Raw genomic sequence first — 16,957 nt, forward strand, 5'->3', positions numbered from 1 at the left:
CAAAACACTTAGAAAACATTGGATTTTAAACCAGTTCAATTGTGTGATATGTCCAATAGATCAATCTTTGACATTGAAGTTTACTAGGATGGATCCCAGTCATCCACTTTAGTAAAAAACTGGATGACTGAAATAATTCTTACATTCTTCAAGATTGGAAATGGAGATTTATGTAGCATAGTAAAAGCATTCAAAGTAGAAATTGTGAAAGGTATAATCTGGAAAAATTGTTTAAATGTTATTTAAAGAAATATCATTTTCAAAGCTAAGACTGTATATTTATTTACCAAACTTTTAGTACTGACTTTAAATATCTTGTAGTAAATTATGAAGAACTAAAACCCATCACACTTTTCAATTTTTAATGAAAAAGACACCTTATCGAAGCTTGTTGGGGAGTACTGTCATAGATGAACTACTGCATTCCAACACACTGTTGAAGAACCAGGGGTATCAAATTATTAGCAATTAAGAGATTATTAGATTGTTGGAACGCATGTTATGCGTTTTAAAAGTCTTACATTACAAGCCTACTTAGTTAAATAGTTTAACTTTTAGAATTTTTCATTCAAGACCAATTAATTAAATATTACAGGATGGTTGAACTTTTCAACATTGTAATGAACTTTGTTTATTGCCTATTTTTATTTATTTTTGATACTGGTTATTCAGCTAAAGGTGAGTGAAAGGAATTAGTTTACAATAGAAAGTATATGTTTTTGTATAGATTGTTGGATGGTTTTGCAAGAATTGGATATGCTTATTGCTAAATGTGTTTTTAGTTCTATTATGTATTTTATTTAGAAAAGGTCAACTTTGAGAAAACGAAGTGTTTGTAATAGTAATGAATAGTAAAATTTGGTTTTCCTGTGTCTCTTCTAAAGTTCAAAAGTAAATAAAAACTCACATTTTTATGACTCCCCTAGACGCAAATTTCTCCTTTGTGGAAGTAAATTGTTGTTAGATTAAGTTTAACAGTACCTGGAGACCGAGCTTTGCTCGGGGAAAATCATTCCCCCACTCTGCGATGCCAGCCTTTACTACTTCCTTCACCATTTCCTACGTCATTGTTTCCCTCCCTTCTCATAGCATTTAAGTATTAGAGATGCATTAATCTAACTGACACAAACGGTTCCTACACTCTGCGATGCTACACTTTACTACTTCCTACGTCGTGGACATGTTGTCATCTCTTTCCACTGCATTTTAGTATTTTAAATACATTAATCTAATTGCCAACAGCATTTCCCACACTCCGCACTGCTAGCATTTACTAATTCCTATGTCTTGGACATCTTTCCATCCCATCTCATAGCATTTCAGTATTTCACTTTCAGATACAGAAATCGAACTGTTACAATTGGTTTCCAGTTCACAGACTCCACAGTGCTTGCCTTTACTACTTCATTCACCTCTTCCTACGTCGCAGACCTGTTTCCCTCCCTGCCCATTGCATTTTAAGATTGCAGATACCTTAATCTAATCCTTATAAACAGTTCCCACACTCAGGACTGCTCACCTTGACTACTTCCTTTACCACTTCCTACGTTTCGGACCTTTTTTCCTACCTTCCCATAGCATTTTAAGATTGTAGATACCTTAATCTAATCGTCGTTAACAGTTCCCACACTCCGGACTACTCGCCTTTACTACTTCCTTCGCCACTTCCTACGCCGCGGACCTATTTCCCTCCCTTCCCATAGCATTTTAAGATTGTTATCGAAGAAATAATTAAATTTATGATATTTTATTGAGTAATACAATATCTTGAACTTAACTGATTCAAACGTTCAATAGCTAAAATTAAAGCCTATAATTTACTGATTATTTTGAGTTTAAAACATACAAAAAACATAAACAATACTGGAGCTATTGAATTTTAATCATAGAAAAACCTCATCAAAAATAATTTTTATGTTGGTTGTTCACCTTGCGTTTGCTTGAAACTTGTCCAATTTGAATAACTAATAGCTTAAACGAAAGCCGATATTTCACTGAAGGTTCTAGATATATATTCCAAAATATATAGGATTATATAATTATAACTGGTGAAATACATCTTAAATTGAAGTAAGAATTAGAAAATAAATCAAATTTATGTTTTTCGGTCGAGTAAAACATTAGATAAATATATGCTGATGCTTGATGTGAAATCTGTGCGTGCATACCTTCATTTTGAGACCTCAATCATGAAAATCGGTTGGGTAGAAGAGCCAAATGAACTCGGAAAAGAAAAACCAAATTTTTTAAATATACTCGTATGAGATAACAGCAAATACAACAATCTTAAAGGGTTTTTTTTTGTTTTTATTACCAAAGCATTTCAATAAAATGTCTAATAAAAAAATGGTTATATCTACTGAAATATTGGTTTTTTTTCTAGTTGCTTTCCCGTCGAACCCATGGAATCAACAAAGAACCCTTATAGTTTTCTACAGCTTAAGAGAAACTCTCAAGACATTCGAGATGCCAAAGGTGATTTAGTTATAGCATTAAATTGTTGTAAAGAAATTACAGATGAAATAAGGAAGTTATCGTTCAATCTTTATAACCATCTTAAATTACAGTAATTTATCTAAAACAAAATCTACATAGTAAATGTTCAATTTGCTTGCCTTAAAATGTGAATGCTAAACAATTCAAAATGTGTTTGTTGGTACCAATTATTAAATTAGTATACTTGTATACAAAAATGTAATATCAGCAATATTCTGATGTAGCTTACAGTGGTAGCAAAACGGGAGTGCCGATGGAGACCAGGTCAAGTCCCTTCAAACGCACGCACCCCCACAGGTCTCCATCGGCACTCCCGTTTTGCTACCACTGTAAATTACTTCTAAGATATATAAATTTCAACCCTTTCATTTAACTAAATTTCATAATTGTAATAAAACCTAAGCAAGGAGTGGTGAATTCTTGAAATAAACTTGTGTTTTTTCCCCCTTCAGAGATGTCAGAAGTATGTACTCAATCATGAAAAACTTGAAACTCAAACATGAAAAAAAAGGATGTCTTATAAGAGAAATCCAACTAATATTTCAAAACTTATCTTTTAAAATATTAACAGTGTAGGAAGTTTGTTTATGTTTGACATTTTCACTTCAATCAAACAAAATATTACAGGTGTGAGACGCAGTTTGTTACAAAAATTCACCACAGTTTCGTCAAGTCAAGGTATGTAATAGTAATTTTATTTAAATTAAAACAATATATAAATTTATCCTACGGTTCAGTTGCCCAACCATATTTAAATTTAAATATCTATATCAAAATGATCTGTATTCCAATTCATAATCTGCTTAGAGCTGATTCAGAATATGAACGACCTTTATTCAGGATCTGAACTCAGGCCTGAATCAGGAATGAGAACAAATCCTGAACTCCCTAGTTCAGACCTGATCAGGAACTAAAATAGGAATTCCGTGTCGTAAATCAGGTCTGAACTATTTTTATCAGAACAGACTAAAATTTCCATATGGAAAAAACCCATCAAAGTATATTACCAAAAAATAGTACTTTGCAGAAACATATCCGTCCATTCATTGAAAAACCACAAGCCGCACTAGCTTTCTAAAAATTAAAATAAATATTTTACAACACCTAAATAGAATGGTACACAATTATTAATCAGTTAATATTTGTGCTTCTTATTTCCAAACAACCAATAAAAATTCTTTATTTTTTGTGAAGACTACATTAGCGAGTACATTACAACTTTACATCTAAAGACTTCATTCCTGGAATCAATGATTTCAGTTTGCCAATGACTCTAAGGTGCAAGAAGTGTTGTATGCTTTTCACAACCACTGCCAACTGTCAGAAGAAGAAGAACAAAGGCTGGAAGCCCTCGACAATCAAAGTAGTATTCGTCGGAAACCTCTTATAGTGGTGGAGGGTTCAGATAGAGACAGTCAGTATATCTTTCTTACTTAATTTACAGTATTTGTTAATTATGTTCAGTGTCGACTTTGAATATTAAAGTAGACATCCGATTTATATGGACCAGTATTTGATTGTCTAGCTTTATTCCTTGTCAAAGGTTTAACATTATGATAAATTAAAATAATTGACAAACAAGTTTTAATTAATGCCAGACACTGCAGCTTAACAACTTTTAAAGTATGACTTTAATCTTTAAATTTGTTATCATGTAATACAAAAGTTTCAGTTATGACTCTTTGATTACATACATCTTTATAAAATTGTGTCATTCTTTTTAAACATCATGTATATTTTATCTACAATTTTAACTGAGCACTCAAAATAGTATTTTTCATGAGACATATTTATTTGCTAGCCAGACGGATTGTTGCCAAGAAGCTATCTTACAACATGAAAGCTCTGTTGATGAGAAACCCGCCAACCTGTCTGAACCCGATGAGAGACTACTTTCATGACAACCTGGTGTTGCGCCGGGCATACTTCTCTCTGTGCATGTACGCTGGCGCCATCAACGTCACCCGGCACTGGTACAACCACACCATCATATTGTCTGCGTAAGTATAGTAGAAGCAATCAGCTGATTAGTATAGTCATAAGTTTAGTTTAAGTCAAAATTGTTTTCTGGGACCATTGTTGTATTGTATTGCATTTTTTTGTGAGATTAAAGTGTAGGAAATAAGTAAGGTTATGTAGGTTAGTTAGTTAGCTAAATGTGGGGTTAGGATTTATATCCACTTACAAATTTAGGAGTTTCCCTTACCTTCTTTATACGTTGTGTAGTTGAAAACACTTAGCAATATGAAAACTCCAGCTGTTTTATCTTTAAATTCAAATAAGCAATCAAGTTCTTCAAAATTGTATTCATTCATTTATTCTCTAACATAAGATCAAATCAATACAATACATTAATAGGTTACTAGATTAGTCACGTACATAGTTATAAATTATGTAAAAATAATGTTTTGTATTGATTTTAAAATTTAAACTGAAAACAAAAAGACTTTAATTAGCTACCTTTTAAAAATTTCCCTTTTAAGAATGTTTATTGCCTTTGATGCCTTACAAAGAGAGCCACAGGAAAAATCCACAATCTTATTCTGAAATACAATAATAGGTTTTACATACCTATGTAAAATAGTCCAACGACTAATACTGCTCATCAGCTTACATGTTTTGTTGCGAAGATAACATTTTTAAAGCTTGCAGCTTGTCTAAACACAATTGAAACAAGGATGACACGAAGATAAAAACATTAAAACTGTACTAATACACAAACATTTAGTTAGCGCTATCATAATAATACTGATTTAGTCCGGTGCGGCGTGGGGTTCGTAGCAGACTCAACCCCAGGAACCTATCAATCCTGCAGCGCTAACAATCCTGTGCCAACGAAACATTTAATGATGACTGTTCATTCTTGTACTGTTTACATCACCCCTTGTTTTGCTTGATGTTATCCACACAAGTCCATTTGGATAGAGAAAGCCACCAACCTTTGAAAGAAATTAATTCAAGAGATTATACTGACCAAGGTTTGTGATTTTACGAGATTCAAATTCATTCGCTTTGTTCTCAGATACTGGCACGATCAAGCGACGTTCTCCATAGCCAAGAAATATTCCTTGCGGAACATGCCACCACAAAACTCGCCCATCTACGAGTGGCCAGAGGACTTGATACCTCCGGATGTTGAGTTCTTCATCAACACTCCGCAGACCAAGAATGATCCTGACGCTCCTATCAGCATGTTCCATCCAAGGTAGAACTTTTACTTTTGGGTACCAAAGACATAACATCTACGTTGTCTGTCTGTATGCTGGAACCTGACTCCGGTTCCTCTGTCCACTTGGTGACTTGCCTATGGTTTAGGGCTGGAGCCAGTCTCTGGTAGATAAAGATTCAGGAGACAGGCTTCATCAAACAGCCTATAGCAATAGCCTTTTTTATTACAAAAGAAAATAGTTTAATGATCCATTCACAGGGGGAGCTACTGTGAGTTATATTTTCTTCATTGGTTCTATGGTAAGTTGTGGTCCTTATGATTCTAAACAAAACCGTAACCTCCCATTTCTGTAAATATTACGGTTTAAAAGATCAGAAATTATGACTGTTATTCGTTTTAAAATAACGCCTGTAATACTTAGCAATTGCTCGAATTCGAGCAACAGGGACACTAGTTATCAAGTTACTCCCACCTCTTACCCACGATAAAGGTTGTTGACACACTAATTGGAGATAGTATGTGTCAGATTGGTGATACCCTTTATTTGTCCTTGCATTGTTCACAGGAAATGTGAGAGAGAGTATTAGTAAAACATTTGTGGGGAAAGCGGTCCAAACTCATATGATTTTGAACAAAAAGCAACTGACTTTTCAGGATTGAACTGGCAAACTTCTAAACTTCAAAACTTGATTGCTAGGCAAACGCCATCACCATTTAGCTACCCAGCCAGTATTACAAACTATACTAAGATAACACATAATCACCAAACACATTGAAGAAGGGATAAACTTTTAAAAGATTTCTACACGAGTTTAACAATTCTGTTATAGACTTGTGGAGGCTTATAGGAGGATGCGGAATCCAACAGTGTTTGAAATAAGCGGCAGCATGTACCACGATCAGATCAGATTCGAAATGGAAATTTACCTGCAGAAACTCTACAGGGAAAACTATCAATACATAATAAATACTGTCTAAGACATGGCTTCTCAAACTTTCTGTACTCGTCCCCATCCATTGATTGTATAGTCATTGTGAACCCTAAAAACTACCCATTATTTTTTTTTAGTTTGTACTGATTTCCATTTATATATGCTCAACACAAAATAAGTCTTATATAAAAGCAATGTATTAATTAATTGTAAATCTAATATCTATCTATCTATCTATCTATATATATAATACGTGAAGCCGTTTTTTGTTAAGGCAACTCCTCCCTTATTTGTGGACCAATTTCAACGTTTAAGGTGTCGAAAGATTCGTCTCAATATGTAGTTTTGCAATAAGGTTTTACAATTTTAAAATTCCTACTCTTAAGAGCGTGAGACCCTCTCAAAGGTCGGGTTTCCCCCATAAGAAATACACAGAACAAATTTAAAAACAAAAAACAGCTGTTAATGAAAAGGAACTCATTAGCTTTTTGGGAGTAAATATTATTGTTTGTAATAAGGCCAAGTTAAACAGTTTATCAGTTTTGTTGGAAGAACAGAAAATGCCTCAAGTTCAAAGAAGAAACATTGAAAACGGGAGGAGGAGACAATTAATAATAAGATATCTTATGTGTATGAGGAGAGTAGAAAAACAGATCCCCGTCTAACAGATACCCATCCAGATACAAATTCACTTGGTGAGATGAATAATATTTGACAGTTATGCTATGCAACTTACTTTGGTCGTGGAAAATATACGAAGCACATAGTGTTTTCACGTTGGTAAAGTAAACTTGGCTAATCACAGATCAAATGAATGCATGCAAGAATTGTTTACTTCTGACACTTACAGATCGAGAAATTTCAAAACATTTAGTAGAAACTATAATAATGCATTGACTATGATAAGTTCAAGTAGTAAGATTATACCACATCTTTGCGGACCTTATGTTTTTATTGTAAACTTTCTGTATTACTCAGTCTACTTCAATTGAGAAAAACGCAAATGGATTGTTTACTTCTAGGTTGTGTTGCCCGTATCTCTGACAAACTTATATACCAAATTTTTGGACTGAATTCACCAACACAATCCAGACATTTCAGATCAAAAATCAGAAGTTTCAAAAAGTTAGTGGCAATATTAGATCAAACATAAGTGAAGGAATTAGTGTTTATGTATTTAACGATCGAATAGTTACGGTCAAGTTTATTTTTATGATTCAGGAGAGGCAAATAATATACGCTTTTCAAAAAGAGAAAATGAAAATTGATATCCAAATTTTATAGCTACAAGAGTTATCCAACCTATTTCGACAAAAGAATCCATACTTTCAAAAATTTGGTACTCCATTGAACAACGTGAGAACGTTATGATGCGGGGTATATACTGTGACTGACAGACAACACGTTAAAATACGTTAACCATCTTTCAATGGTGTTGCTGCTTTAGCCTATTATTCAACGCAGATTAAGGCTGTCCAGTTGGTAACCCAGAGTTTGTGGGTAAAAAATGGACCACATAAAATGGTTGATATCACCCACCTTTTCAGGATTCTCTACGGAGAAAATTTGTTTGTTTAGAGTGAAGTCTCAAATCAAAGAAATAAAATGACCCAAACTTAAATTACTTAACACAGGCTATCAGCAAGGCAACAGTTTTCTTTAATTCTCAATTCTGGAAACACTTTGTTGTAACATGTTAACTCGAATTGAAGCAGATCGTTTAGCATTCATTAGGAGTTATCAGTTAAAACTGAGCACAGAAATAATGTAGGTAGGTGAACCTTTTACAACGCAAATAGAGGTTTTTAAAATTAGTTTCTAACAAGTGTTTAAACTACTCTAAGATGTAAGTAGAATTACTCTAATTTAAGCATAACGTTTTCCTCGGAGTTATGTTTCATACTATGCGGCTCATTGAGCCGCACGGGTACTCTAGTACTTATTTAATACGCAAGCAGGTTTTTTGTGACAATTACTCCTCCGAAACTACTGAACCAATTGACATGTTTATGGTGTCATTGGAAAGAGCGTAACGTGAAGTTGTGCAGGAAACTTTCATTTTAGGGAAATAATTAGAGAGTGAGGCCCTGTGGCCCTTTAAAGTTTCGTATTTCTCCATAAGATTAACATGGGAAACAAAAATTGTTATGAAACTCCAGCTGTTGTCAGAAATTAAAAGTGAGAAGAACATATGTTAATTGTAAACAGTCAATATGTTTGCTAATTTAACAGTTTGCTACAAACATTTACTGACTTGGTTGAAATGAAATATTGAAATATTGAATTTGGGTTGGCGTAAATATTACAATGGAAAAAAGCGAGGAGCCTGGAAAATTTGATATACTAAAAAGAAAACTGAATTTACACTGTGCCGCATGTCTTAGTAATCATTGAAAGAGGCGATTTGCAGACTATGTAAACAACTATGTAGAAAAGTCATAGAACACCACCAAGGAGAAGAAATAGAAATAATGTTTTTTTTATATTTATAATCGTTAGTATGAGCAACCTAATGTGGCTATGATTAAGGCTATTTGTAGAAAACACTAAAAAACAAGATCAGCTTTTGAAAAATGATAAGTTATTTAAGCGAAATGGTGATTATATCGATCTGTTATGTACATCTTGAGTATTTCCATAATCTTTGAGTTGAATCTTTGAAAGTCATCAGAAATTATGACTGCTATTCGTTTTAAAATAACGCCTGTAATACTTAGCAATTGCTCGAATTCGAATAACAGGAACACTAGTAATACTTTAAAACCTATTCAAATATTTTTGCAGGCCCGTAAAAATACAGGGTGAATTTTGTAAGGGATCCAGTATTGATTTCCGGCAAACCCTCGGTTCTGCAATGATGAAATACAACTTTTTTATAAGTAAAGTTCCCCCCCCCCCCCAACAACAAGTTCCCAAGCAACAACGTTAACATATTTTAAATTTTTTGAGTATGGGCAAGATGTTCCAAAAATTGTGTCACTAGTTTGAATTTCAGAATTCTCAAAAATTTCATAATTCTCAAAAATGTCAAATATATCATATTATACCTAATTTTAAAGATTTATTTAATACAAACATTTTAATGTAATCATAATTTGATTATTCATTTCAAAATAAGCTCTTTTTTGTGGAAAATTTTGAATTATTAATTATAAATTTAGTTATTTTTACACTAATTAAAATCACATACCTCATGAACCTTAAGCTATATTTCAATGCACAGTAAAAAACAATGTTGTCACAAAGAAAAAAAATAATAACATAGGTACCCAAAACTTATAAATTTAAAATACCATTGTAAAATACAATCGTGTCATATATCACTTTATATATTTCAAATCAAAGCAACTTTGAGATTTAAAACTTGTATGAATTTCTTTTAGCTATCAATGTTTTATCTGTATCAAATTCAGGTTCATTGTTTAACATTAATGGAGTATGTTATTACTTAATTTCTATTATACTTAATGAATATGGCAGGTATTTAAAAGTATCAATAGTTTTAGAAACCACCTTTCATAATGTTACCACATCACATAAACTAACTCTCTGTACCTGAGTTTAATTTATTGGTTTACTCAACTAGTCAATACACTTTTTGCATTACTTTCTACACCTTTACTGATAATACAAGTAAAGTGATAATGATTGTTATGCTAACAATGAGGTCATAGTGGCTTTCACATTGCACTGAGATTAACACAAGGGAAAGCAACCTTTTTTAGACTTGTGTGGTAAGTATAAATGCCTACATTTTTTCTACTTAAAAAAAGAGTCTATATTTGTTAGGATAATTTTTTATCCATCTTAGCTAGTGTTGCATGTCTTTATGTCTTATCACTTGACACTGATAGGTAATATATTTGAAATACAATAGTTTTCATTCAAACATAGTTTTACTAATGACATTGTGACTTGTAAAGAAAAAAAAAAAGTTATTTACTTATTTCTTTTGTAAGGAAATACAACTACTTTATTTCCTCTCTTAACTGATCATTCCATCAAATAAAATCACCTCACACCTTTATGTAATACAATTTAGGTATTCCATACAGGTGTGAGTATAACAAAAAGTTGCCCCCTGGTGGGGTTTTAATGAATTTAATTTAATTTCTAATTGAACTACTGAGGACATACAATTACAGAGCAGTGCGCAGTGGAATTAAAGATGTTAAGTGGGCCCTGCAATTAAATACCCCAGAAGTCCGATTTATGGACCGTGAGAGGTCTGATATGTCCTCCTTCACACCTTCTTCAGCTTAATTCTAAACACTTCTTACAACTAATAGATGTGTTTGTTTAAACACTCTACGAATTGAAATATCTGTTGATGAAAGATTTGATATGAATTGATCAAATTGAATCAATTCAATTCGGGTATTCTCTGTAAAACTGTAAAATTGCAAATAATAAAATATTGAAATATTGATTGAAAATATCTATGAAACTGTTTGTTCAGGAAATATTTACCAAAGGCATGACTTCAAGATGTTTATATATATATGGATTCGGTTAAGCCGATTACTCATGAATTCACAACTTGATATCAAGTATTATGGACTGAATTTATAAAAATTGCACTGTCAAAATATATTTACAAAATGTGATCATCAACACTCATTGTGTATACTTTGTATACTTCTTTCAGTTAAGCCATTTACCTCTTTAATTTATACCAGATTGATACTAAAAGTACTAGCTGAAACACAGGTGAATGAAAAGATGGATTTTTGTAAAAATGCTGTATAATGAGTTGAAATTGAGCTGTGACATGAATTGAACATAACTAATACTATTATTGCCTATTGTACACAACGTTTATATTTTGAGAAAGAGAGAGTGAGAGAGTTGATTGTTTGTTAAGTTTGGTGGTTTGCCACATTTTAAAACTACAAAGTCTCGGGATGACCTAGCCTTGACAACTTTATTTATTTATTTTAGGCCACCAGACTCCCCAAAGATGTTCATATGTATATCAACTGGCCAGTTTACAATTCAATGCAACAGGGAACATTACGTAGTCTTGTGATCTACATCACTCCATTGTTGATTAATGCAACGGGGCCAATCGACTACTGAGTCGATTAATTGACGACTTTTATTTAATATTTACACTTTATGAATTTAATGGGAGTCTATCCTCATGACCCTTTATCAACCCTAGCCTTCGACCGAGCACTTTGTTTCCCCCATTTACTTTACACAATCAAACTCCCACTAATAAAAATGCGATACTCTGATCAAAAATATTACAATACAAGAAAATACAAAATGTTAAGAATAGTAATACTGACGATAGAATTTGACCCTTTACATAAAAACACCAAAATAATAATATATCACAGATAATCATTATTGCTCTTAAAATTAATAGGCTATTTCAATTTGATTTGATTTAATAAATAATTTTCATTGAATAGAATATCTAATGCAACCTTAGCTCTTTGTGTAACATGACAAATTTAATAAAAACACTTTTCTGAATTTTCCGACCATGTGCTCTAAGCAGACCAAGTGAAACATGATATTTTCAGACCAACTATGAGATGATTTCTGAATGGTAAAAATGACTTGTACATGTGGAAAAATGGCAGATTGGCAAGACTATTTTAATACTAAAACACAAATAACACAAAACATTTACTTACGTACACATGTCGACACATTCACATACATTCTCACACGGACGGAACATTTAAAAACTGACTCGTGGTGATTTGTGATTTTGTCTGACCGAGCGAAATTTCACGACACGGTTTTTTCTGGTGTAGGACTTATTAATTCTTGTTTTTTCGAGCTGGCGTTTAATGATTCAATTGAAAATACCGTCACGACGACCCGCGATTCGCTAGAAACTGACATTTGCTATCGATATGATGCATGTACGAATTTTCATCACGAACGCGAACAATCAATCCGGCATCTCAACTGTCTCGACTTAATACTAATAAAACACACCCCCAAATGCAATTCGGCGAAATTTTGACAATTGCGATCATTTGATGCACGTACAATTTTCGCCCGAACGCGAATTTCCGAGCTACGAATGAAGATATTAATAAATTCGTCCTACACCAGCGACAAAACGCGACTTCACATGTTGACTACGCGATTACTGAGCCACGAGTGACGACGAGACGTTTGCACACGGCACGGCTCCCAACGGTCTTCCAGTTCGTATCCTTCCGCGTTACGTCATGTTGGACTGACTTGTCCATTGCCTGTCGCGGATTTTAAATCTTTTGATTTCAAAATCGGCACAGAAATCTCCCCTGCCAAAAAATTGGCCCGAGCGACCTTCAGGTCCGCACGAATGCCTTTTCCATTCCGGGACAATTTCGACCCGGCGCGACGACGCTTGACGTGGCAACAGACGCTTCATTCATACGACACATTTTTTTGTTCATTTTTCCATTGATTTACATTTAATACATTTAACACGAAACAATTTTACACATAAACATTTGAAATTTGAATAACAAAAAATAGAAAATCTGAAACTTTAACAATAATAAACATTTTGCTTTGAGGTCGGTATTTGAGAAATAAAAATTGTTGTCAACTGACACCTTGCATCATAAACCAGACTGCATCAACCCATCAACAATTTGAATGGTGAATACGCGCACGTAATTCACACTTTGGGAATCCCAGCATTCAGCGTCGAGTAGATGTCAACAGTCAGTTCATTGACCGTGGTGCAGTCGAGTGTCAGCTGTTGCCGATGGAGTGGGCGGGGGCGGGGGACATTGTTGTGAACGGCCCGCTGTCTGCCTGTCTGTACGGGTAGGTTCTACTCTCGCCCCACCACAGCTGGAACGTGAGCTCTGTTCGTCATCCTTCATGTCGCTCACAGTGGTTACATAATATGACTCATGATGATTCATTGTTTCTGAATCATCAATATAACACAAATAAATAAACAAGTAAACAAACACAGAAATATCAATGCAAATCAATAGGATAATTGCCTTAGAGATAACAACTGATACCCTTATCAATGCCAACCTGCCATGGTAGTAATGCCAATCTGCTTCCTTGTTACCAGACCTCTCAAATATTAGTGCTATCACTCTGATGAAAGATTGTGACGTGAATTGACACTCTGTAAAACTGTAAAATTTGCAAATAATAAAATATTGAAATATTGATTGAAAATATCTACCGGCTAGTTACAATTCCTCATCCCTATCCTTCAAATTGTGTTTGTGATTGTTGTGGACGTCCGAATTTGTAAGTAATTGTGTTATTTATTATTATATCTTAGAATTCAGTGAGTCGCACATTGTAAATTTTCCTGTTATATTCTGTTAGTTCATGTCAAATAATCACATGTTTCCAGGTTCGAATCCAATTCACTGATTTTTATATCCATTTATAGTGTAATAATCTGTAGTATATTATAAGCTGTGATGATCCAATAGTATTAAGAATAAATAAATGAAAATGTTTTTGTAGGGTAATTCAGAGTTACTTTGAAAGATTTTTATATTGTTGGAATTTTTACACAGTCATTATCAAATTTCATTGTTGAATATTGAGGTACAATTCATTTAAAGAGTGTCACGGTCAGTATTTAATTTGGGGGAGATAAATTAATATCAAAGGAGGGAGCAGGTAGCTGGTTCGGCTAGATGCGGAAGTGTTGTCGGAAGTTGTGTCAGTTTGAACATAGATGAACCGCCAAAGTACCAAATTAGCTATAAAATAATTATGCAACATTCTGATAAAACTGCTACGATTGAACACAGTACTGTTTAATCAGTGGTACTGCGAGACGACCTTCGTTTTGATCGTTGGCCAACGAAAAGGATTTGCTTGGTACTGGTCATCTCAAACAATAAATTAAATATCACTCTTCCGTTGACGGTTTCGATATCAGTGTGAAACCGCACCGTATCTTCCCTTTTGATAAATCTGTTCAACATTTTCAATCAAACGATTCACAACTGATTGTGTCACTCAAGGTCATTTTAAGTAAATAAACCACAACCAGCAACTCTGTAAATTGAAATCATTTATATTCATTGTCATTAATTCTGTCCAATAAATCAAATTGTTACTCATTTTCTAGTTCTCTATAGCCTTGGTAATTCATCGTTATTAATATTATTCAAACATTGAAATAAAGGTAATCCAGTAAAACAATAGGCCACTACAAAAGATTCACCTTTTAAGTGCAACACTAAATATCAGTGTGGTAGTGAGCAAGTAAATTCAGTGTAGAATTAAGATTGGTAAATATTATTACAAAAGGTAACGCAGTCTGGAAGAACTTCAAACAGTACCAAGAACGTCCCCTAAGGACCTTTGGGAAGTGTTCTTATTTTACAGGGACCACACAATTATTTATTTAACATCAAGCTTCCACTGCCAAGCTCTGTTTTGTATTTTTATTTTCCAAGTTCTTCCAACCTAGGGGCAACCAAGATTTGTAAAGAATTCACTTTGAGAGCATTGCAAGGAGTAAATATATTTAAATACAATATTTAAATATATGAGAGTAGAGTTTTTTAATTTTTTCTTTACAAATAAATGGCACAGACTGTTAGTTACCCTCACTATAAACAGTAAATACACTACGTTCCAATTAATTACATATCTGATAGTGATGTGCCATTGCGAGATGTTACAATAAAAACGTTTTGATTGATTGACATCTCGAGATGTTTAGATTATATTTAGCGAAAAAGTACATAAAGTAAAGTTAGAATTTGACAATAATTTTTACACTTAAAAACCACTTGGAATCCCAGCTCCTCATCAAATGTGTTATTGCATTGTCCTCCATATTGTATTTGTGTTTAACTGATGATAAAATCTCACCCTGTAAAATTCAAAACAAAAAGGGAAAAGAATATAGGAATGCTGATTGTTATTGTTACTGCCATCGTTATTTACCTGTTTGTAAAACCAAAACGACAGTTTTTACTACTGGTACATGCCTTACGATGGTGTTGCTGTAATCTACATATTTACAAAGAAATCATGTTTCAGTATATGACGTTAAACACTCAAGTACGGTTCATAAACCTTTCCCTAGAATAAACTACTGAAATCATAGTTTGCTATTCGGTATAAATAGATCTTAACACCACATTCTAACCATGTACTTGCTGATGTACAGAGTGAAGACCTATCCAAATGTAAGTTTCGTTTTGATGTGTTTGGCATTTCATGGCGGACTACTTGAGTGGGTTTATGTAAATTAATTAATAACAAACTCTTATTTTAAGATAAATTTTACTATGTGCGATTTTTATTTTGTAGTACAGCCTGATCACAAGCAATAGTTTCTAAATTGCATTTTATTTTGTTAAAACATGTTTGAAGTTTGTGAAACAATAAATAAAATGGTAAACATAAATTGATACTTTACATATCCTGGGTGGAAACATTTCTTAAATAACTTCAGCTGATCTTGAGGAAAAAAATTGAAAGGGTAGTATGTTAGGCTTTGTGGCCATCTTGGATATTTATCATCTAAAAATATTTTTTCAAACACCAAAGTAATAACAATTTAAATATCTACGACCCTGTGAGATTATTAATATTAAAATGTATTAAATGTAATGTAATAGTTTATGTAACGTATTAAGTAATTTCAGTCTAAATTACTAAAATAAACACAGCTTCTTTATTTATGAACCGATTTTATTCATTTTTGTTTTGTTGGATTTGTCATAATAAATACTAAAACTTTTGTGTCTTACAAAGTTTTGATTTAGGTACCGGTTTTCATGAAATTTGGCATTAAAAAATTCAAACGGCCGCCATTTTGAAATTTGGAAAGTTAAAATAATAATTTTTTTTTATAAATGTTACTTACTACAAGGATATCTCAAAGGGATTTTGAAATAATAAATATTTTCCCCAAAAAACAAAATGGCGGATTACGGCTAAACTAAGCCGAAATCCAAAAAAATTTATTCTTCATTTTTTACTTATTTTTGCATGTAGAATTAGGTCCTGTATAGCCCATCACACTTTTTTGTGACACCCTGTATAATGCACTGTGGGATTACAAATTGTTCTTTGTAGTTTTTAAATTGTTTTATGAGTTAAAACGTCTAAGTTCCAAGGACTCTTAACTTATTATCAAACTTTAAAATATTACATCTATTTAAATACGGTTAATTATTATCAAACAAACAAAATAACCCACTGTTTGTTTATATGTTTATTTAGTTGAAGACATCTCACAGTAAAGTAATTGAAAATGACAATTAAAATAAACATTTGATACAATTTGCTAAAACAATATTCACAACTAAATCAAAGAAAACAAAATGAAGTGTGGCTAGCGATGTACAGGACAGGTGATTGGCATTGGCAATGCTTGGGGAAGCAAAGCCTAGAA

The 16,957-nt window shown here is 33.0% G+C and overlaps 1 protein-coding gene across 1 annotated transcript; it reads left to right on the forward strand.

Annotated features, from left to right (window-relative positions):
• Positions 1-539: 539 nt before the first annotated feature.
• LOC129003358 (UMP-CMP kinase 2, mitochondrial-like) lies at positions 540-6,643 on the forward strand. The gene is made up of 6 exons (XM_054431650.1): positions 540-678; positions 2,384-2,475; positions 3,757-3,910; positions 4,298-4,496; positions 5,519-5,701; positions 6,496-6,643. Exons 1-6 carry the CDS (start codon positions 597-599, stop codon positions 6,641-6,643), a joined length of 858 nt encoding a protein of 285 aa, XP_054287625.1. The 5' UTR covers positions 540-596.
• The last annotated feature ends 10,314 nt before the right edge of the window (positions 6,644-16,957 follow it).

The sequence above is a fragment of the Macrosteles quadrilineatus genome, unplaced genomic scaffold, assembly GCF_028750875.1.
Source record: "Macrosteles quadrilineatus isolate MER2022 unplaced genomic scaffold, UCM_ALF_1.0 Scaffold_9__3_contigs__length_116548681, whole genome shotgun sequence".
NCBI classification, from domain to species: domain Eukaryota; kingdom Metazoa; phylum Arthropoda; class Insecta; order Hemiptera; family Cicadellidae; genus Macrosteles; species Macrosteles quadrilineatus.

Coding starts and splice junctions, on each gene's coding strand:
- LOC129003358 (XM_054431650.1), top strand. CDS start 597: ATGGTTGAACTTTTCAACATTGTAATGAACTTTGTTTATTGCCTATTT. Junction 3,911..4,297: donor GGAGGGTTCAGATAGAGACA/GTCAGTATATCT, acceptor TTTATTTGCTAG/CCAGACGGATTGTTGCCAAG. Junction 5,702..6,495: donor ATCAGCATGTTCCATCCAAG/GTAGAACTTTTA, acceptor ATTCTGTTATAG/ACTTGTGGAGGCTTATAGGA.